This window comes from Numida meleagris, chromosome 1 (genome assembly GCF_002078875.1).
Source record: "Numida meleagris isolate 19003 breed g44 Domestic line chromosome 1, NumMel1.0, whole genome shotgun sequence".
NCBI classification, from domain to species: domain Eukaryota; kingdom Metazoa; phylum Chordata; class Aves; order Galliformes; family Numididae; genus Numida; species Numida meleagris.
The window spans coordinates 46,332,385-46,356,094 of NC_034409.1; the positions used below are offsets into that span (position 1 = coordinate 46,332,385).

At 43.3% G+C, this 23,710-nt stretch overlaps 2 protein-coding genes across 2 annotated transcripts; both read left to right on the forward strand.

Moving 5' to 3' along the window:
• SNRPF (small nuclear ribonucleoprotein polypeptide F) lies at window positions 10,081-11,427 on the forward strand. Its single transcript, XM_021391644.1, has 4 exons — window positions 10,081-10,238; window positions 10,352-10,477; window positions 10,627-10,691; window positions 11,307-11,427. The coding sequence occupies exons 1-4, from the start codon at window positions 10,236-10,238 to the stop codon at window positions 11,371-11,373; spliced, it is 261 nt and encodes an 86-aa protein (XP_021247319.1). The 5' UTR covers window positions 10,081-10,235; the 3' UTR covers window positions 11,374-11,427.
• Window positions 13,958-23,103, forward strand: AMDHD1 (amidohydrolase domain containing 1). The gene is made up of 9 exons (XM_021391764.1): window positions 13,958-14,564; window positions 14,765-14,871; window positions 15,022-15,086; window positions 15,687-15,964; window positions 18,721-18,946; window positions 19,968-20,092; window positions 21,721-21,814; window positions 22,215-22,375; window positions 22,872-23,103. Exons 1-9 carry the CDS (start codon window positions 14,158-14,160, stop codon window positions 22,984-22,986), a joined length of 1,578 nt encoding a protein of 525 aa, XP_021247439.1. The 5' UTR covers window positions 13,958-14,157; the 3' UTR covers window positions 22,987-23,103.

The window sequence follows — 23,710 nt, forward strand, 5'->3', positions numbered from 1 at the left end:
AGTGGAGTGGACATTCCCATACAATAGTGGGCTTAAATTCAGCTTCTCACCGACGCCTAATTCATGGGCGGAACGGCTTTTGTGATACCTATAGAACAGAAGTACAGTAGGTCATTTCACTAACTAATTGGAGTTGACAATTGCATATCTGTCCATATCTCAGAGCCATTTACACGCCTCTGGAAATGGAGGAGGCGTTTTGTCTTTCCACATGTGGTCAGTGACTGAGGAGAGAAAAATATAGGTATCCTTTTGTGCTTCAGACAGCGACAGAGCTTTGCAACAAAAAACATATATTCAGACAATGTCTTTTTCACTTTTCTAATGGCAGGTAGAACATTAAGGGTCACCATTCTCACCTCTGTTCTCCATTTTTCAAATGATGCTTTGTTTTCTCCCTCCATGGTTTGATACCCATGCAGGGGAGCCTGGCACCCTCATCACACTTGCCAGTGATCCCACACAGGACAGATCGAGTGCCTTAGTCTTGCACACACCTTCAAGGTGCCATCACCCCCTCAACAATACAATGGAATAATAGTCATAATAACAATGAAAAAAGTTCCTGCTTTACACGTGACCTCACAGCTTGCTGAAAGCCACTTGCTGGACCAGCAGCAAGGATGAGACCAGCCCCAGCCCCACACCTACGCTGGCAGGGTGCATCAAAGCTACCACATGCTGGAGTCTTTTCGGGCATAGTGTGAATGGTCTTCAGTAGACCATTTGGTCCTCAAAACATCAGCCAGCATAGCTGTGGCATTCAGACATTATTTTGGAAGAAGTAACAGTGGTTTGGGCTAACTTGGGAGATTTTTATTTTTAATTTTTAAACAAAAGTTTGTTTTTGTTCACTTGTTGTGCTAGAACCTCCAGGCTTTCTCAGAGCAGCCCTCAACTCAGTTAACAGTCTATTATGAAATCATATAATTAAATTAATGTCGTCTTCTATTCACTGAAAGATTATTCCACATAGGATTGGACATGTTGAAATTGTCTGCTTAATACTTTATGCTGAGACTGAAGGAGAATGGAAATTGGTGTTTCTATGTCTTGGAAGGAGACAAATAAACTTTATGCATTGACCCTATCAACCCAGAAGCAATTCAGTTCTTCTTGATTTGACATGGGGGTTTTCTAAGATGTTCTAGAGACAGAAAGCTGTATATAGCCACACAACAATAAGAACAAAGATGAGGTAAACTGCCACGACTTTTTTCTAAGTATTACTTTGCCTAGAATGAAAGAACTTATGATGTTTTTGCTCTTAGAAAACAATAAGCTGCTGGAAGTGTGGGAAATATGTTGTTTTCTTTCTTTTTTTTTAAAAAAACAAACCAATAAATGGAACACGCGTCAGTAAAGACAGCTCAATTTCGTTACGGTGGTGTGATCACAAAAACATTTTCTACCATGCAACTTTTAATTAGTCTCGCAAAAAATTATTCTGCTTCACTTATACAGAGTACAGTAAATGGCTACGTAAATGCATAGGGAATGAAATAAATACGCTTTGTTCAAATGTGGTGACCTTTGGGTGGGAGACAAAGATGATAAGAGAATGAAGTTTCTTTCTGTTTCCCCTTGTATTTATCATGCAGCAAGTCAATGTTCCCTCATGAAATACAGTAATTATGATAAAAAATAAACTGAAGTGAACTTCTTCACTTCACACTTCAACAATCTTCCAGCCATACAGACGCATTCATGCATGTATGGCTGTCATTTCCAATCCAGACAATTTTTGATAAGCTTTAGCTATTCTGAGGTGCTGCCAGTTTGAGTGACAACCTTGATACCTGCAACTAAATGGTTAATCTGTTCACCATTGTGAATGTAATCAGTGCTCTCTCACACAACAGAATCCCACATTTTTCTAATGTCTGAAGTAAAATGGTTGTTAGTAAATAATATAGACTATACATACGCATTATATGTAGTACATAAATATATATCAGTACGGATGGCATTGACTGCATTGTTTTGCAGTATTGCAGATACATATATAAAACACATATTAGATCTGAGAAAATATGGAAAGTGCAACATCTTTAAAAATGATATAAAATGGATCTGCTTTTGCCATAAATATAATTGCACGATGCTTTTCATTACAGCAACATTTCAGATGTACAACGTAAGTCTGACTCATCCATGCTCTATGGATTTTTAGTGCAATTTAGCATCCAGTTCCCATGGAACTCAGGGGCATTCTGCCCTTGAAAGTACAGTGATTACTCTCATCCAGCTGCTATTTAAATGCACTTGAGATGATGTGTACTTCCAAATGTGAATAATGCAAAAACATCGAGGCAAAGGTTATGTAGACAAAGGGTATTCCATTTCCCTCATTTGCTAAAGACATTACAGCTCAGATCAATGTGCTTAGCATGCACGTTTTGGCCCATTATCTGAGGTTTGAGTCAGACTGGCAACATTACAAATGTTATATTTTTCATTTGTGTGATACCCACATATCGATTCTGAAACATTGATTCTGCAGTATTACACACTGATACTGCAGCATTTTTCATGTATATTTTATTTGCTAATGTTGATTGCTCATTAAAAAAAAAAAACATTTCAGGCAAAAGAACACCATTTTTCAGAATTAAGTCACTGGAATTCTGACAAACTTAGGACTACAAATAAAGGAACCATAAAGAAAACCTATTGCATGAATTGTATGTCACAGAAATGAAGATGGGTTATTCATAAACTCTAGAGATACTTCACAAAAACACATATTCTTAAGTCTGGTACGTGTTGTTACTACAATGTTGTAAAGGTCACTGTCAGCATGGCCCGTGGAAACACCCCTCCGCAGACCGGTGTCTGGCTGGATACTACGTGGTGAACAGCGTGGTGGCAGCCAGGCTTCCAGCTGAACAGTGCTGCAAATTAAGCTGAAGAAAGACTGTTCATCTGTGGATTTGACATCTCTTGTTCAATATGTTCTTAATGGTATCATTTAATCCTCAAAATCACCTTTCCCAGCAATAAAGAATGATAACAGGTTCTTTTTGGAGTAATTCAGGAAGAATCCACAAAATCACAGGTGAGCTGAAGCGTTTTATGTCCACTTCACAGAAGCATGTAAATCCATAAAGTGTCACAGGTATGAACTAGCCCCTTTCTCCTTCTAATTACATATCTTTAACAATCCGTCAGAACAAGTAGTCGCTTGCCTTCTGTGAAGCATCATATAAAAGGAACACAATATCAGTCCATCACAATCTACAACTGATCAAACAACCCTAAGGACAGTTTTAGAAATAAAACGTGTCAGAAAATACTTGACGTTAAGCACGGATATTGTAAACCTTTGCCTATCATACAGCAAAAAAATGGTACCACATTTTCATATCTAAGCTAGTGTTCATTACATATAACCCACATTAAACAGATATGTTTATTAAGTAAAGTTGGTAATGTTATTATTAAGGTTTCACTGCTTTCCACTCTAAGCTCCTCTTTTTTAGCTGCTTGTAACTCTGGCAGACTTGAGCTGTCTGTATAAACATTTACAGGAGGTAGATCTCTAGAAAAGCTTTCCTGGAAAGAGGGAAATCTGTGCCAATCTGATATTTTTAAAGAAAAATTCAGCCAACAAGGACATTTCCAAGAACGGTTCTTGGAGGGAAAAAGGTGAGTTTCTCCTTATTTTAAAAAAATATAGCATTTTTTTTTTCTGGAAAAATGTCAGTGAGCTTTGGAGCAAAGACTTGGATGTCACAATAAATGGTCCTTGTTAAGGGTGTACCTTTGGAGATGCTTGTGAAAATCTGCTGAGATGCGGCCACCCCGCTAACCCCTGAATGTATTCTGCTTCTCCAAATAATAAGTCTGCACGTGCTGGTGGGAGCGAGCTGGCTCAGATCGCACCGTCTGCTTGTTGGCAGAGAGGCAGGCTTCAATTGTTTTTGTTACCCAAACTAGCTTAAGTATCTCTATCCTGCACTGCAGTAAACAGCGCAGTCAGGGTCCAATCTCCTCCTCACTCCTCTGGTCAGTCCCTACAAGTGCACCTGCCACCACGCTCCTGCGCAGAAGCGTTGGTCACCTACTGACCATCCCCAAACCTGCTTATCTCCTGACCCTTCCCATCACCTAGGGAGTTAGCTGCCATAGCAAGAATGAGCAGGAAGACAGTGACTGGAAAGAAGCTGAAAATAGGCAGGGAATGACTCGTACTCAGAGGCAGAAACAAGAGGCAACAGGAGGATGTCCACCCAAACCTTTGCTCTGGAGAAGAAAGACACCACATTGAGGTGAATGTCTCCGAGCTAATATGATGCTGCTGAGCCCATTCATGCTCCAGTGTAGGCAGGTGAAAGCAGCTGCTACAAGGGCCACAAAGGACTCTCATGTTGTGATTCCCCATGTTCTTTTCTGTCCTTTGTGCCATCTGCCTTGTGTGCTGAGTTCTCATTCACTGGCCATTCCCACAGCCAACTCCTCATTCCCATGACCCTTCCTATCTTGGGCAGGCAAAGCCTGTGGGGTTTGTGGGGTCTGGGAAAAGCTTGCCCACCTACACAAACTCGGACTCCTGCCAGCTGCAGGATGGCAGTGGGACTCTCAGGCTGTGCTTGCTAGTTACTGTGTGGAAGCTCTTCCTCCACTCTACTCCATGGGGCTGTTCATACAAACATGCCTGGCATTACAGTGAGCCCTTGCCTCTCCCTAACCCAGAGAGGCCCTCACTAAAGCCCCACTAGCTTAGTGGAAAGGCAGAAGGCACTGTTCTCAAATGCACGGCAGAGATTGCTGCCTTCCAGCTGAGACATGGGCCCTGGGCTCAGGTTCAAGTCAAACATGAAATGCAGACATAGCCTCTGGAACACTTTCAGAGTCCAGGGGGTTGGGGATTTTTTGTCTGCAGCCCCTTCCTGGAAGGCGGCTTTCTGCTGCCCCAGGACCAGCACCAGCTCCCCAGGGAGAGGCACAAGCAGCCAGCCACGCACTGCAGAGGCTCCCACCCCAAATCCCTCTTCCCTTCAGCTATCACAAGAATAGACATATCTGGCCAAATTAATAAAGCCACAACACATTCAGAGCCCTGCAGCGCCATGGAGGTTGTTCAGGACATATTTGTTCCTACAGCTGCCAGTCAGCCTTGATGACTCAAAGGTTTCTTTGGGAACTGTGTTCTTATTTCTCTGCCTCATTGCTACAGAACATTGTTTGGGCTCAGAGTTTTCAAAGAAGTTCAGGGATCCTAGATTTAGCTCCTTCTTTCAAGCCAGCAGCACTTCTCTCTCTAACTTTCTCCTCTAGAGCTAGATTCCTTCTGCTGTCTCTAAAACAATGAGGGAACCTCTTGTACAGCATCTTATCTCCCTTGATCAGTGGTCCCTGGTGACCCATGCACTCATCCAACAGTCCCATTGCTTAACCACTTCTTTCTCTTCTCTCATCTTCTCTCCTCCCTATCCCAAGACGCACTGTTAAAAATGGCTTTCCTCTGTTTGTTTGGGTACCTGTTGGTTTGAGAGGGCTTTGCCATGAATAAAAGATCGTCAATATTTTGAAACTACTGGTAGGCTTATATCCCCATCACTGGAATTTCGGCCATGGATGGAGGTAAAAGGACAACAGAAGAAGCAGATAAGCTCCTTTGTTAATACAGTCCACCACCAAACACAGAGTCTCCAACATCAGACAGGTTTGCTGAGCCCTGCTCAGATTTCTCAAAACACTATGTGATTTGAAGCCAGCTATTAGTTTGTATTAAGAAGTTTGTGTGAAAACACAGTTTCCAAATTCCTTCCTCACAATGGTTGGTGTCCCCCTCTCTTTTTTTTCCGACGCACAGAAGAATTCCAGTTTATTATTTATACAGATCACTTTGTTTTCCTCAGTACATAACTTCCAATTCATTAATGTCAAAACATAAAAGAAACAAAAGCACATAAAGCAACAAAAGTTTTCCCCAAACCAGAAGATAACAGCTGATAATTAAGGAAGTCCCATTATTTCTTGGCAAAGGAGTCCGTGTTTTCAGAAGCACATTCTTAAAGGGCCTCCCTTTAGTGTAGCTGCATAATTCGCATGAATACTATTTGCATGAACAAATAAAGGTTTTCAATATGCATAAAAAGGAGGCTTTAATGTTCTCCTAATTCCTGTACAATACCCATTCCGTGGCATTCCCAGCACAGTTCGTCCTGGTGAAAGGTTCATGGCACAGCCACACTAGAAATCCCCTCGCAGGGAGCAAAAGATTTTTATGACTTCCCCAAGACCTGGGCTCTTGTTAGTGCACCATCCCCCAGTCTCATTTGAAACCATCAGTATTTAGGAAAAAGGCTCAGTGATGCCTTGGATTCTCTACACCTCTGAAACACAGCTTGGCTTGGTTATCAGCAGTGGAGGTCTCAGAGAAACTGCAAGGACAGTAAGGGCAGCAGCAGGCTCTTGCACCATTTTGTCAGTTTTAAATCAGAGTCTCAGGTTCATCCATCATATACCAGGGCTAGCTCTGTGCTGCCCTGACACACTGAGTTTGTCTTGATTCCAACTTCTCCCTGAAGGTGAAGACAGCATGGGAGCTTCATCCCATGGTGTCTTCAGTGTGATGGTTACAACTCCAGTGGAGATGAACTGTGTGGCATCACAACTTGCTCAGTGTGGAGAACAGCGCAGCAGAGCAAAACTCTTATACACAGGCATGAGGAAAAGCTCTGGGATGTTCACCCAATGCACAGTTCAGAAGCTGGAATATGGAACAGCTCTGGAACTTTCCTTAAGTAATGTGTTTATGACAAGCAGCATGGGGTTATTGCAGTGAGCTCCTGAATACCTCTGGACAGCTCAGCTTTCTCTCAGCAATGTGAGAGCACAGAAGCCAGCCCCCTCTGCTGAGTATTCGGGTGATACGGTGTGTTAACGATGACAGTGAGCTTTTGCTCTTAGACAGATAACGCTGTCTAAGGTATCCCTCCACCAGACGTGCTGCTGCTGTCAGAAGTCCAGCTGCTTAATGCATTTCCTTAGGAACAAAGTGTGGGCAGTCGTGCTAAATTCCAACCGAGCTGTACAAGAGAATCCTATCCATCCACCCAAGATCTAAGGTTTGTATTAATCTACTACAAAAGCACTTTCCTGTTCATTTCCCGTTGAGCAACATCCTAAATACCCTGGGCCAAAGGCAGAAAAGAATGCAAACTATTACTTCCCCTATTACACGAGGAAACACAAAGAGGACAAAAGGTGAAATTCACCCCTCTGCTGAAGGCCACGAGAAGGCCCATGTAAGCAAACCGTCTCTGACTGAGAATGACTCAGTCAACAAAGTAAACAGCAAATTCCTCATGAGGGGAAAAAAAGAAAAACCTGTTTTTTTTCCTGATTAAAAAAGTTATCCAGTTACCTCCACCAGATGTAGTCATGTGTTCTGTGCTTTCAGTACATCTTTCTACCCTACCAGCAGGCAACATCTCATCCATAGCTGATGTGGTTACTGACACGTGAATTCCTGCACTGATTATGAAACCAGAATCTGAGCACTCCTACTCTTGCCTATGACTCCAATATTGACACTTACGACCCTGAGAAACGCTTCTATTTTCTGGTAATTTTATAACAATAGGGCTGGAATATTTAATCATATATCAGAAGAACTGAGTGTATAAAGAAATGAATGTAGTTGGTCCTGTATTTCTTGGTACACAGCTTTCTAGCTTTCCCAACACAGGTAGGAGACATTATGATAAAAGTTGGTTCAAAATCTAAAAATAAAAATTGCTGTTTACAGATAAAATACTAAAACTCTTATATTGTCATTCACAAATATACTTTTAACAACTGTCAGAAAAGTGCAAAAAAGACTTCCACAGCACTTTATCCAAGAGAGTCATGCTGGACTCAGTGCATTCTGCCACCTCGTGCGTTATCACTCCAAGTTCACTATTCCTTACAGCAAGGGGCATGAAAAAAAAAGCTGTATATACAATTTCCCACAGTGTTTATGATTTTCCTACATAGTCTCAGCACTAGCTTCCTTGCAGAAAACTTATAACCAATTCTCTTTCAACTGGTGCCCAGTGAGTCTTGCTGTCAGAAACACTATTAGCTTAATTTCGATGTTATCTCTGTTGACCAGCCCATACATGAGGAAAATCACACTGACTATTAAGGACCACAGAAACAAATATGAGTGTATTTTTGATAAATGTTTGCTAAGAAGAATCCTAATTCCCACTCTTATCCTACCCATCCATAACAGTATTGAAACCACTGTGTGTGGGGACATTCTGGATCTGGAGAAGACACTAAGCACCCAGATTCAAGCAGGTGATGATGATTTTGCTTTCCATACAACAGCACTAGCCTGCCCTTTGGAAGGCAAAGTGCACAAAAAAAAAATGATCAGTTCTGTTACAGAAAGGTTAGTAACTGAATGTACGTTCTTCCACAGGCAGCATCCAACATATTAAAAATAGAATATATTTAATATAGTTATGTTTCTGCATGTTCACACTGTGGCTTATGACGACATTAGACATAGCTCAGCACAGACATTAACAGAGACATGACAAATTAGCACTCGGTACAGACTGGCTCACTTATTTGCCTGTCAAAGGATGGGAGTTAAAAATGCTAAAGCAGCAGGGCCAAGGTTTCATGATTGTGAGCAGGTGATGCTCTCTACAGCATCTTCTTCACTGGGAGTCAAATGAGACCAAAGAAAGCACTCACACAATGGCAAGGACGAAGCCTGTTTGTCTTTTAAACTCCTTCATCTTCTCTACATGTACACAAATCGATGTAACTAAACTTTCATCATGGTGGTGAATAGAGTTAAATCCAGCTGGTGGCTGGTCATGAGTGGTGTTCCCTGGTGGTCAGTATTGGGGCCAGCCCTGTTTATATCTTCACTGATGATCTGGATGGGGGAATCGAGTGCACCCTTAGTAAATTTGCAGGTGACACCACATTGGGAAGAAGTGTCGATCTGCCTGGGGGTAGGAAGGCCCCACAGAGGGACCCGGATATGCTGGATCAATGGGCTAAGGCCAATTGTGTGAGGTTCAACACAACCAAATGCCAGGTCCTGCACTTTGGTCACAACTCCATCCACAAACCCATGCTCCAGGCTTGGGGCAGTGGCTGGAAAGCTGCAAAGCTGAAAAGGCTCTGGGGACTGTTAGCTGATGGCTGGCTGAACACGAACCAGCAGGGTGCCCAGGTGGCCAAGAAGGCCAGCGGCATCCTGGCTTGTATCAGAAATAGTGTAGTAACCAGGAGCACAGAGATGATCATCCCCCTCTTCTCTACACAGGTGAAGCTGCACCTCGAGCGCTATGCTCAGTTTAGGGCCCCTCAGTACAAGACATTGAGGCCCTGGAGCGTGTCCAGAAAAGGGCAGCGGAGCTGTGAAGGGTCTTACGAGGAGTGGCTGAGGGCACCGAGATTGCTCCGTCCGCAGGAGGCTCAGGGGAGACCTTATCGCACTGTGCGACGAAGTCCTGCAGCAAGCTGCCCGCTTACGGCACAATCACGGCGCAGGGAAGCACTGCCACCTCGTGGAAATCCGTTTGTCGGGAAAGAAATAGCAAGCGCTGGCCAGGCTGAAAGCAGTCCCCAAAGCTGCGAAGTCTGAAGGTAGAAAATAACCGACACCCTGCTAATGCAGATAAAGATACACTCCTTCGCCCTCCCTACACAGCCCTCCCCCACGTTTCTCCTCAGCCGACAGAGCAAGCTGGCGAGGCACTCCTGTCACGGTGCAAGGTCTCTGCCGGCTGGACACGGCACAATCCCCGCCCGCTAGGGCCTGCAGAGCTCCGGGGCCTTCATAGAGCCCCAGGCGGAGAGAGAGGGAGTGAGGGACAGAGGCCGAGGCGAGCAGAGCGGTGGCACATAGCTGCTCTGTAACCGCCCGGCCGCCACCGACAGCAGCAAAGCGCTGACGCCGCCGTGAGACTGTGGAGCGGCTCGCAGAAAGGCTATTGGCTGGAGAAGGGCGGAGGGCGGCTAGTCCAACCAATGAGAGAGAGCCCACAACCCCGCCGAGCCAATGGACGACCTCGCTTTTCCCTTCGCGCGCCGTTGCGCCGTAGCCAATCGAAAAGGCAGCGCGGCGGGGCGAGAGGTCAGAGGTCGGAGCGGCGCCCCGGAAGTGGAAGCCGGCGCTGCGCTGCCATCCATTCTCTCGCAGCCCGCGGCGCGCACGAGGCGTTCCCGCGTGGGCCTGCATTTTTCGGGCTACCGCCGCGCGCCCCGTCGCCATGGTGAGGGCGGCGCGGGGGCGGCGCGGGCAGGGGGCGGTGCGCGGCGCGGGGGTGGCCGTTGTTAACGGTTGGGGGGGGTGGGCGGGCGGTGCTGACCCGCGCTTTCCCCGCAGAGCCTGCCCCTCAACCCCAAGCCCTTCCTCAACGGGCTGACGGGGAAACCGGTGATGGTGAAGCTGAAGTGGGGGATGGAGTACAAGGGCTACCTCGTCTCCGTCGACGGCTACATGAACATGCAGGTGAGGGTCGGCTAGAGGGAGGGAGGGACTTGAGCCTTGCTTGCTGGTGGAGGGAACGTGGGGTGCTTCTGGGCTGCTGTGGGTCAAAGCCGCGGTGCGCTTGGTCAGGCTTCTGTTGGTGTAATCTTTGTGCTGGTTTTCGTTCCAAGCTTGCAAACACTGAAGAGTATATTGATGGTGCGCTGTCTGGACACCTGGGGGAAGTTTTGATAAGGTAATCGTGGTGCCTGAGCAGGGGAACAGGGCCCTTTAAGTCTTGTACTACTGCTTCTGTTAAAGCCTGTAGATCTAGGGGGCTGTGCTTGTCAATTCTGAAGCACTAAATGTCACTGTAACTCCTGTGTGAAGACTATGGGCTGTAACTTTTAAGAGGCAATCCCTTCCGAGGGTGGAAAGACAGAATTTCAAAGAGAAAAGTATTTAAAGAAGTATTTGTTATCCTTTTCTCAAGTAACTAAACGCTTTGGTTCTCCAGCTTCTTGTAGGTCTGTAAATTTCCTTGGCAGTAGTAGAGTATTTTAGGATATATATGTTAGTGTTGCAGCTGCTGAAAACATTGTGGTTGTTTAGAAATAACACTTGACCATAACTGTTAATCCACGTGCAAAATTTTCTTGTAGATCTCTGTTAACTGCCTATTACTTTCATAAACTTGTCTTGTATTTGCAGTGAATCTTTGTGGGAAGCTGAACAATGTCAACAGCAGCCATTTTTTGTGTAGATCTTGGCTGTTGCCAGGTTGCAGTCAAGTAGGAAAATGCTTAAAGCATTGTATTTGTGGGGAAAACTAAAACATTTCAACTAAGGGAACTCTTGATTCTATTTACAGGTGCAATAATGTTTTGTACATCAGAGGTGTGGAAGAAGAGGAAGAAGATGGAGAAATGAGAGAATGATGTTTTGTATATCTGGAAATAAACTTTTTTCTTTTTTTTTTTTTCTTTTCCACAGCTTTGTAATCAGGTGTTTATTTTTGTTCTTGTATTTTAATATGGGGAAGTTCACCCTTAAAAAGGTCTCTGATGTTTTATTGATGTCCAGAAAAAAACGCTGGAAGAATAGGTAATTATTTCAACTTTATACTGAAAATCTTAGAGTGAAAACAAAGTACGAAACAAAAAAAAACCACCACCACCACACAGCTAAAACGTGTAATTATCACTGGTATCAGTGAAGGCCACTTCTTTCAAGGGAAAAATACTGGAATTTAAATGGTTCCAAGAATGAATTAAATCTTCCAAGTTGTGGACTCTAAAACAAAATAGGTGGCTTGTTCTTGTGTCAGCTCAGTGTAAATCTGTGACAGAACTCTGGTGTCACATAGTGCTGCTGTGGTACAGGCTGGCCTACAGTAGAAGGTAAAGAACTTTGTGTCTTGAGCATGTGACTCAGCTTACAGTGATAGCAGAAGAGTCTAGGAGTAGACTGAGGGCACTGCAGGAATAGTAGAATCATTATAAAGGCAGGAGAAACTTGCATAGACTTCATAGCTCATGTCCATACAAAAAACTGCAGCTATAAAGGTTCATGAATTTCAGTGGTATTCGTAGAGTTAAGACACCCTGCAAAATGGGAATGCCTGTTCTCAGTCTGTCATACTATGAAAAAAACAAACAAAAAAGCCACCCAAACTAACAACAAGCCACTCTGTTATCAGGCATCCAGAACACTAAAAGTTTTGGCAGGAGCACAATAACTTTTTCAAATGTTAAGAGCAACTGTTGACATTAACTAAACCTGTTCCTTACCTATCAGCATCTCCTGATGAAAGCCATTGCTTTGCTGATGCTAGTCACCCTCCTCCTGTGAAGAATCCACTGCAGCTGTAGGCTGGAGTGGCATTCTGCAAACCAGAACACAGATGGCTATACTTCATGGATTTGTGTGTAACTTTGTCCTTTCTCATTAATGACTGCTTGTCATACATCTATTGTCAAATACAGATGTATACTCCCCATTCTACAGGTGGAGAAAATAGAGCAAAAGCAGGCAGTGACCCAGCTGTGGAGGTAAAACTCCCTGGCACAGAATGTGTAAACAGGACCTGCTCCCATATCAGTGTGGCTCACTGAACTGTGGGCAAGCCAATGCAATTGCGCCTTAGTTTTCTAAGAAGTGGAAATGATACCTGCCATCATTCTCAAGGTTTTGAAGTGAAAAAGGCCTGATTGTGCTGAAGAAATCTCTTATGTTCCCGTTAGGAAAAGAGCTGATTAAGCTAAAGCCCGTACTAGCAAAAAAATAGATCGGTACTTTAAAATTGGAGCTGGACTTAGGACACCTCAAAACAAGTAGAGCAAATGTGTTCTATAACATTTTCAGTAGCAGAAATGAGAGGCAAAACAATACCTGGTTTATGATACAGCGTGCACAGTTTAACACGTACAGAATGGGGCCTTTTCTGTGTTCTCATTGATAAGGTCAGCAGTGTAAGTATTAAGGGAGAAGAAAGTTGGAACTTAGCAACCAACTGCTTCCCTTACTGCGAGCTGCTCCTCTGCTTGTGGAGGAAGTGGGGCAGGAGTGAGCAGGGTTAAATATAATCTTAGCATTTCATCAGCAGATGGTGCCATCACTATGATAACACCTGTGTTAGCTTTTCAGAATAACTGGGAAGCTCTAGTATATGCTGGGCAGGACTGAACTGCAGTGCCAAGCTCCACCACAGTGTGCTGTGCAGCATGCTTGACACGCCAGCTCGCGCTGTTACTGCTCTTTAATTTCTGTTTTCATACACACTGTGATGCTGTTGGGGAAAGCCAAAATAAGCACCAGGAACTCCTGGAAGCAGTACAGCACCACCTTCCACCTCTTGTTCATCTTTTGCATGCCTGGTGAGAGAGAATGCTCTGAAAGAAGACACACGTTACTTTGTGGTGCAGCATTTGAGCCAACATACCCATCTGTTTCTGCTATATGGGAATATGTATATGCACTTTAGTGTTACAAACATTATACATCGATCCCTTTTCTAAAAGAAAGGATGTCTGAAGACTACTGCCACAAAGGCATTTGAGGGGCTATCTGGTTAGAAATAAATTTCGCTTGCTAGCTGGGGATTACTGGAGCCCTATGCTCACTATATTTGGAGGGAGAAATATAGAATCACAGAATGTCCTGAGTTGGAAGGGACCCACAAGGACCATCAAGTCCAACTTCTGGCTCCACATAGGACCACCCAAAAATCAGATGTTAAGTCTGAGACTGTTGTCCAAATGCTCCTTGAACTCCGGTAGCTTGGAGCCACACGCACTGCCCTGGGCAGGCTGTTCCATGGCCACCGCCCTCTGGTGAAGAACATTTTCCACCTGACCTGCCCCTCCCCTGACACAGCTCCATGCCGTTCCCTCGGACCCTGTCGCTGTCACAGAGAGCAGAGCTCAGCGCTGCCCCTCCGCTCCCTGTGAGGAGCTGCAGCCGCCATGAGGCCTCCCCTCAGCTCCTCTGCTCCGGGCTGAGCAAATCGAGGGACCTCAGCCACTCCTCATACGCCTTGTTCTCCAGACCCTTCACCACCTTTGTAGCCCTCCGCTGGACACTCTAGAAGAGTGTCTAGAAGAAAACTGAAAATCCATGTTTGCTCCCCAGCTCGCCCATCCCTAACTCTGCAGGGGGCAGCAGAATCTAACAAACCTTTTGGCCATGGAGTTGGATGAATCAGTATCTGCCCCAATAAAGGAATGTCTGCCTGGGTACCTGGAGCAACGTGGGGCGTTATGTTCCCGTGGGGCTGGGATGTGCCCAGGCCAGGCACACCCGCAAACACACCCAGTTCAGAAACTCCATTCCGTTGGCAGGAGAGCATTTTGCTGCCCACCTCCAGGGCAGCCCTGGCGGGACGGGGGGAGGTCAGGACCTGCCCCGCCCCGGGGGACTTTGAGCCGAGCAGTGGGCTGCCCTCTTCTCTGGCGACCATTCGTGCCGTCGGGGACGTTGCGCTGCCTGCGGCCATGGCGGGCGAGTACCGGCTGCTGCTGGAGAATGCCCGGCAGCTGGTGCTGGTGTGCAGCCGCGGCGAGCAGTACCTGCTGCGGGAGAGCATGGCGGGGCTGGCCGTGCTGCACGATGCCAGCCTGGTAGTGGGGCTGTGAGTGCTGTGAGGAGGGCTGGGGGGAGGCAGAGCGTCCCTGGGTCGGTGTTGGGGCTTACATCAGGGTTTGGAGGTGCACCGGTGCGGTTCTTCAGTCCCTGCCCTGGGCTGGAGAGCTGGTGCCTCGAGCTCTGCCAGCGTCTCAAAGCTTAACTGGAATCAGGCTCAGACCTCTGAGCACTGTCTCCTGTTTGCAGAGATGGTTACATAAAAGCAGTGGGCCCTGCAGCCGCTATCCGCAGCCGCTTTGCAGGAGCAACGTTTGAAAGTAAAATTGACTGCAGTGGGAAGTGCGTATTGCCAGGTGGGTGTGTTTTGTCTTAATGGTGTCATACAGGAGGGCTGCAAGCTTGGGGGGCTCTGTAGGGAGCTTCTGCTGTGTTTAACTTGTTTGCATGCTCCTGCAGTTCTGTCACACAGTGACATGAGCGTACATGTACTGTGTTTCCTTTAGGCTTGGTGGATGCGCATACACATCCCGTGTGGGCTGGTGATAGGGTGCATGAGTTTGCGATGAAGGTAACAGCATGCAATCACAGAGCTGAGTTTTTCCTTCCCCCCCCTTTTTTTTCTTTAATGCATAACACTTTCTTTTTTTTCCAGTGATATCTGTATTTCTTCTGTAGAAAATGGTCTACTTTCTGTCAGATAATCCAACAAAGGGAGGAGGAGTGATGTCTGAGGGCTATAGGCTGTGAGGGCAGTGTGACTGCAGCTTTTGCAGCCAGCCTGAGTGTGTTCGTGCCTTGACTGAGGCCATCCAGGAGTGCCAATTTCTGTTACGGTCTTCATCTTGGTTTTTTTTTTTTCTTTCTTGTTTTTCCACATAAAAGAATCTCTAAGCTATACATAGGTTTTCCCCTTAGGCTCAGGGGGAAGTAAATTCTTTCTTCAAAAGAATTCTTTTTGTGCAGCTTTTTACATCATTTCTTTGCTTAGGTGGAAGGGAGGGAGAAAAGTGAAGGGAGGACAAATTAATGGGTATTTGTTTTTCCTCTTTTTGTCTGTCACTGCAAAGAGACCTCAGGGCACTTTCCAAAATCCCCGAGTTAGAAAACTCACACTTAATGACTAATTTTATGTATGTGGTGGGTGTTTTTTGTTCCCTTTTTTCCCAAGCTGGCAGGTGCTTCCTATATGGAAATCCACCAGGCTGGAGGAGGAATACATTTCACCGTGGAACACACCCACAAGGCCACAGAGGAAGAGCTGTTCAATACTTTCAAACACCGACTTGAACGCATGCGCAGGGCGGGATCTACTTTGGTTGAGTGCAAGAGTGGATATGGCTTGAACTTAGAAACAGAACTCAAAATGCTGAGAGTGATTGAACGCGCTAGGCAGTCCATGGATATTGGCATTTCTTCAACCTACTGTGGAGCTCATTCTGTGCCAAAGTAATACAACTTGTTTTTTCTTGCTTTTGTTACTGATTTGCATTGAAATTTGGCTATTATTTTCAGAAAAACAACTTCTGACCAACCCTCCTGAAATATAACAACGTATGTTCACAGCTCTACATCTGTGTTACCCTGTTCGGGCCTTCTTAAATCCTCTTTTTTCCTTCACATGCTTATGTCCAGAATATTTTACTTGGATTTTCTGTGACCCATCAAACTTAACTTAGATTCTGCCTCAGGTTTTTATTCTGGTCAGGAGGAATTTTTGGAGCTCTTCCCTGATCTGAGACCTGAAAGTTCAGAGCACAGGCCCTCTGCTGGCTCATGAATGTTTGGGTGAGTTACGTGCTGAGGGAAGCATCATGTTTTGGTGAGCTTAAGTTTTCAATTCTTGATTTCCTCCAGCCGCGATAGCAGTGGAGGATCTCAAGGGAGTATGTTACCCACAGGTTTGGGGCTGGGAAGAGCTCCTTTAGAGGATTCAGATACAAATAAGATTATGAGTTTGTGGATTCTAAGAGTTAAACAGATATCTTCCGCATCACTTAAGTTCATATCAGTTTTCTTTCATTATTATAGTCCATAAAACTGCTCTGTAGTTGTGCATAAATCACACAAGCAAAAGATTAAGGTCGATCTGACTGTTTTTACTTCAATCTTCTTGATTTATGTAGGTCTTAAAAAGTAATGCTCCCTTTTGCTATAGGTACTTAATGGCAGTTCTTGACTTGATATAAAGTCTAATAATCCGTGCATAGTCATGCATGTTTGTTAGCACCAATTTGCTAACACTGAGTGAATTTAAAATCATTCTATTTAATGTGAAACAAAACAACAAAGTTATGCTCGCTCATGGAAAATCCTGCTTAGTCCCTTGTGGGGCTGCTGGCAAGGAGCTTTGTAAGTTCTTGTACTCAGCCATTTGCTTGCTAGATTCTTGTTCGTAATTTACTGTTTGGCAAATTTGGCTTCTTATAGCAGAAGCATCGCTAGAAAGTTCATTTATTTGATAAAAGTGTCAACTCTTCAGAGTTCTTATATGTGGTATGTTTTGTAAAGCATCAATATGTGGAGTCTTAAGCCTTAAAAGAAGCCTACCTCCAGTGCTAATCATTTTTTTCCTTCCTGGAAATTTGAGTAAATGTTGAGAACTTGCTCTGTGTATCTGTTCATGATTCCTGTATGGTATATGGTAATGCAATCTAATTTTCTGCTTCTAGAAGGCCCATTGGTATGTGATTCAAATTGACCCTGTTTTACATCAGGGATTGGGTCAGATGAGCTACAGATGTCCCTATGAACAAAATCATCCTGTGAGACTACGATGCAGTGCATCAGTAATAGACAATGCTTAATGAAGTATGTGCTAAGTAGTGCAGGCTACTTCAGTCTGAGCCATCCCAGAGGAAAATACGGCTGCTCAGCTCAGAGCAATTTTTGTTTCTCCATATCTGCACGCACTGGTAAAGAGATGTTTCCAGCCTTAGAACTTCTGGTATCTCTGGTTGTTCAGGGAATGAGCCTAAATGCTCAAAGCAGGGGGCAAAGAAATAACTCATCTGCCATCTCTCTAGTCATCATTTTGAATCAAATTCATGATTTTGGGGATATCTCATTCTAATAAGATATATTTTTTTTGACTGGCAAAACTTCACTGGGCTCTTTTTCATCTTCTGGATGGAATTTTCAGTCTCTTACATTGGCACAGCGGCAGTTTTCAGTTCTTGGGCATTGTGTTCCCCAGAATGTGAGGTCAAGACTTAACATTTCTCTCTGTTTCATCTTGGCTCTCGTCCAAGTCTTTACATCCAGATTACTCCAAAGACTGCTGAGCCTAAACTAGAAAAGGGAGAAGGGTTGACATGAGCCCAAGCAACCCGAACTGTTTCAGTAAGAGGTGAACAAAAGAAGGGCAGCACGCCAGGTTTTACTCTGCTTTGTAACTGCACAACCTTGTTCATAAATCAGAACAGAATGTGACTTATTGGATTTACTGCCACTGTAAAACTCCAAACTCACCCACATAAAAAGCTCATCACAATTTATGGTGCCTGAAATGAGGATTGAGATGTCACAGACATTTAGCTGCAGTATGTCACTTAGATATTAAAATTGCAGAATACTAACTTAAATTTTGGGATTGTTCATTCTTACGGAGGCATTTACTCATCTCTCCTGGGTTATCCTTGTGTAATAGGGGGTTCATAAATGATTCTGACATTGGCAGATCTAATCTCAGGAGCCCTCTCTGATTTAGAAATGGTTATCTATCCATCACTCTGAATGATATCATCAAAGGAGGAGAGGTAAATTTAAAATAATGATTTGTGCTACGTATCCCCTTTGAGCTTTTATATTTGCATAAAGATATTGCATGAATATCATTTAAAACATTTAAATAATCATTTACATATTTTAAATAGTTGTATTTTAGGATACAATATAAGTAGATCAGAATATTTGAATATGAGAGCAGAAGTATTGGTTCTTAAACATCCCATGTCTTGGTTAGTATCCAAAGAAACTAGCCTTACAAAAATAAATTGTAATATTGTCTTAATATTCTTTAAATGGAAAGTAAGTCATGTTTGGATGCACGTAAGTTACAGTGCTTTTATTTTTTAATTTGAAGGTTGTGTGATTTGTATTTGCATAATTTTCTAAATAATTCAGTAGTTGCCTGTATGGTTTGAATGTTTGCCAAGCTTCAAAGTTGTTATTCTTATGGCTCTGTAACATTTTCTTTCCATTAGGGGGAAAACTGCTACTGAGGCCACAGATGACATTATCAATAACCATCTCCCTAAACTGAAAGAACTCAAACTACGTGGTGAAATACATGTTAACAATATAGATGTATTCTGTGAGAAGGGAGTCTTTGATCTGGATTCTACCAGGAGAATTCTTCAAGCTGGAAAAGATACAGGGTTACAGATTAACTTCCATGGTGATGAACTCCATCCGATGAAATCTGCCGAGGTACTTCTTTCTTAACGTACAGTGAGGTCATTTTTTTTGTTTTGCTTTGCTTTTGTGAGGCTTGAATCTTTGAGTGAATTGCAATTTTCACAGCCAAGGGTTTTTTTTTTCTGAGACTTTGTGAAGTTGATCGTTCATAGGCAGTAGGAAAGTGCAGCCGTTGTGCAGTTTTGGCATTAAGGGCATGGAGGAAAGCACTGACCTCTGTGCCTAACATGCACTGCCTAATCAAACATTGACTTTGCTTATCTTCCACATGTGATATGGATGGGGAGCCAGGTAAGATATACGTGAACCCAAGGATGGCAAAAGCACGGTTTAGATGCAACTTGGAAAATGCTTTTTCTTTCAGTGTATGTTTAGCTGTAGCAAGATATGCAGTAAGCACACTCAAAGGGCTGGTTTAGTTAAGAGTAGGCTCAAGACTATTTTGTTGAAGAAAGTCTGTCTGCTTCAATGTTTTTACCATCATTCAAAGATTTCTTCTTTCCTGTGGGAAAGTTATTCTCATCTGTATTTTAATACAAAATCTTTTTTAAAAAAGATTTTAAAATCTTTTTAAAATCTTTTTTTTATTATAAAAAGCCTTTTTGCTTCTTCACTACAGAAAGAAGCAGACACATTATTTGTTCAGCAACCAGTGTCAGTTTTGTCAACCTGTTTCTTCTGCTTACTTTGTGGGCAGGGTTTGTGTTAGTAATGATTTTATCCACAGCAGTCCCATAGTTTGCAAGTTCATCCATTAGAAATGCCACTGATGGCGTACTTCCAGTCTGTACTTAATACCTCACTGTGATTAGCTTTTCATGCAGCAAATTAGAAAGTATCCTGCCTGTATTTCACTGGTACTTTCAGGCATTCTTTATGATATATATTTTAGTAAATTTTACATTAATAATGAATCGTCTACTCCAGTCACTTGATGACAACATTATTTTACTGAATTAACTCTTAACAGTGAGTATGACACTAACAGTACTGACAGTTACTGACATTAACAATGAGTTAACTGTTCTCTCAGCTTGGAGCTGAACTAGGAGCCCAGGCTATCAGCCACCTAGAAGAAATCAGCGATGACGGTATCACAGCAATGGCAAGAGCTAAGTGTGCAGCTGTCCTTTTGCCAACCACTGCCTACATGCTAAGGTAAGGCCACAAGATTGGAGGAAAACTTGTAACAACAAAATAAAACCCAAGTTCCTGGTTCCAGGATCTGGTAATGCCTAAGTGTAAGCTTGTATCTATCCATTAATGAGCAGGATGGATCAGTGAAGACCACCACCCAAAGAGCTGAACAAGGCGCCTCATTTCTTAGGTCTGGTACACATCCTTAAAAATGAAGCAACACCCTACATCTGAGAAATCTCACAGGAGATTTTGAGTAGTTCAGTCAACAGTGGAATTTAACCCCCACGATAGTCTGGCAGTAATCAGGCCTTCATTTAAGATGAGAACTGGGCTGGTTTTCTTTATCCAAGGAGTGCAGCTGGGGGGCTGCTTGGTAAACATGCTCTTATTGTGGCCTTCACTAATAGTTGTTTGCAGTACTCCTTGGTAGAAGTCTGACAGTAGAACACAGCTAGGAATACAGAGGACATGCAAGAAGGGGTACTGCTTTTCAGACAAATCTTTTTAAACACAGTTAACTCTCAGAGGGTCCTCTCATGTATGGAATGTGTGGAAAATCTCATAAATCTGCTAGGAGACTTGTATAGCGAGAGAATTGTTGTATATCAAATGCAAGCACTCCACTGAGTTCTTGTTTTTAGTTCTATTCTGTTAGCTGCAGTGCTTTTAAAACTTCTTTTGGAGCAGCTTATGCTCTGTGTTTTCATTTTTATTGTTACACTGGTTTGCATCTGGGGATGATTTCTGGTGCTGTTGGCTTTGCAGCAGCTATGGCTAAATCTCAGAATCATAGAATCCTGAGTTGGAAGGGACTTCTGAGGGCCCTCTAGTTCAACTCCCCTGCAATGAACAGGGACACCACAGCCAGATCAGGTTGCCCAGCGCCTTATCCAGCCTCACCTCGAAGGTCTCCAGGGACGGGGCATCAACCACAACACTACTTGGTGGTTACTCAGTTGGTCGAGGTACTTTCTAACTGCCAAGTGGCAGGGGCATCACATTCATAATGTAAGTGAACGGCTGGAGGTCAGACCGATGAGGCTGAATTCCTGTGCTACCTTGAAGTTACATCACCCCAGTGAGATATTTATACAGATGCCAGTGGGAGAATGGGCTTTTATGAAACAGCTCACCATAGCAATTGTTTGCATTAACATTGCTAAGTGAGAGAAATCCTCTAACATATACAAATTAAATTCACAGCCTCAAATTCCTGTTCTGAATTACCAACAGAACTGGGACGAGACAGACTAATGCAGTGGTTATGCTGCTGCTCGTGTTTGCAAGCCTGTCTTTGAAGCTATACAGACCAGAAAATTACTTTTTTGAGAAATGAAGATTTTCACCTTGTAAATCCCGAAGTGGCTGAGGCCTGGATAAATACCAGCATTTCAGTGGCCTGCAGCCTGGTGCTTGATAGTGGCTACTGTCACGTGCTGCTACTGCAGAAAGAGTGGATTACAGTTTCCATTTATGCTATCCGTAGGGCGATTGGTAGCCAAGAGGAGAATTTGGCCTTTCATCTCCAAATGGATTGATGTAACTGAATGCATGACTTTAGCCAAACTGAGTGATGACTTTTACTTTTGTAATTCATCATGTAATAACTAAGTGAATGGTACTGACAAGTGTCTTTTTCCCACTAGACTGAAGCAACCTCAAGCTAGAAAAATGTTAGATGAAGGAGTTATTGTTGCTCTTGGCAGTGATTTTAATCCTAACGCATACTGTTTTTCAATGGTAAGCTATCCCTAATACTTACAAGAACATGATATTACAAAATTTTCTGCTAGTACAACTTGTGTAGAGATCTTACATGCCTAAAACATTCTTCATATCCACAAAGAGAGCTGCACACCCAGCTTAGACATTTGGTCCTGCCTGTTTATGTGGGTTGGTACTATTTGCCAGAAATTCTTGAAACTTGAAGGGGTTTGATTTTTCAAACGCACTAAGAGGCTTAGAGAACAAGCTTGCAAATTCCCGATTTCACGTTTCTCATTTTGGAATTGGCAAGATTTACATTGCACAGGACAACTCCTTTTGTTGCTTGTGGTGGGAGAATGCTTTGGGATTTGAGACATAAACAAATTTATTTGTGTATTGCTAACTCCCATTTTCTAATTAATTTTCCCCTTAGCCTATGGTGATGCATCTGGCCTGTGTAAACATGAAGATGTCAATGAATGAAGCCCTAGCAGCTGCCACCATTAATGCAGCTTATGCTCTGGGAAAATCAGACACGCATGGCTCCATAGAGATCGGCAAGCAGGGGGATCTCGTTATTATAAATTCATCAAGGTATGTATGTTCTTGCTCTGTTGTTTGTAATGTTAACATAAGGGCCTTAGGTTTTCACTGTGTCATTTCTTCCTCTGGAGAAGTGGAGAGGTTAATGGATTCCTTGTGCTTTAGGAATTACGTTCATCTGTAAAAGGGGACACTGCTAACGTTTTAGATCCACTTACGTTCTCCTTAATCATTTCAGTGGAGGATAAGGCCTAAGACTTTTAGGGTTAATATTACAAGTAACACATGCCTAGTTACAAATTATTCAAAGATAATACCTGTTTATTTTATGGAAGGAATTCTACTGTACTTTTTACTTGTACATTCTTTCATGGTATTCATGCAACAAGTGATCTACATGTAAACATGGAATTCTGAATCATCATCAACATGGCATAGCGCTTTCCCATGGTTAAAGCAATTTTTTTTATAATTGCCAGAAATACTAGGTGTGTGATCTGCTTTTATGCAAGTATGGATATTCTTAAGCATCTTGTTGTCTTTTTAGGTGGGAGCACTTGATATACCAGTTTGGGGGACATCAAACATTGATCGACTATGTTATAGTTAAAGGAAAAGTTGTCTACAAAAATGAGAACTGTGGGATAATGAGCAGTTACTGAAAGAAGACAATAATTTGCATGGATTATTTCAAAGCAATAGACAAATCACTTTTCTATTTACTAGTAAATTGTTTCACTGCTCATCTTACCACCCCTTTTATTCAAATAAACTTTATCAAGCAAAAAAATAATTTCAATTATATCTATTTGGATTAAGACAGTTTCCTGTACATTTTTAATCTGTAAAATTGTTATATTTGAAAAAAAATCAAAAACACAAGGCCAATGACCTATGAATGAAGGAAGAAGTCTGGATCCAGGTAAGATTAACTGGGAAGAGTGATGTTATGTAACCCTAACCTAGGGCCAGGGTCTCAGACATGCATGTTTGGAATGGTTTTGGTGGTACTGGGAGGCCACAGCACCCTGAAGAAACTTTCATAGCTCCCAGGTCTGCTGAGTCTTGAACTCAGCAGAAACCAGGAAGCACAGACCTGGTAGGAAGCACAGTGTCTTACCTTTCTGAGAAGTCAAGTCACTTGGGTTCTGTAGACTTGAAAATCAGTGGTGTCCAACAAGGTATCTCTTAACCAGCTGAGCTGCAACATCCTGCCATGTTTAGGATCTCGCAGCAGGCATAAGAAAAAGGAGAGGAAAATGCAAAGTGGTACAGCACTCACTGGGTTGCTGAAAGTTTGAGTGTGCTGTAGGAGAGGGATTGAAATAAGATGCACAAAACCTTAGGGATTACTCTTACAGGCAGTTAGTGCATTGAGGTTACGGC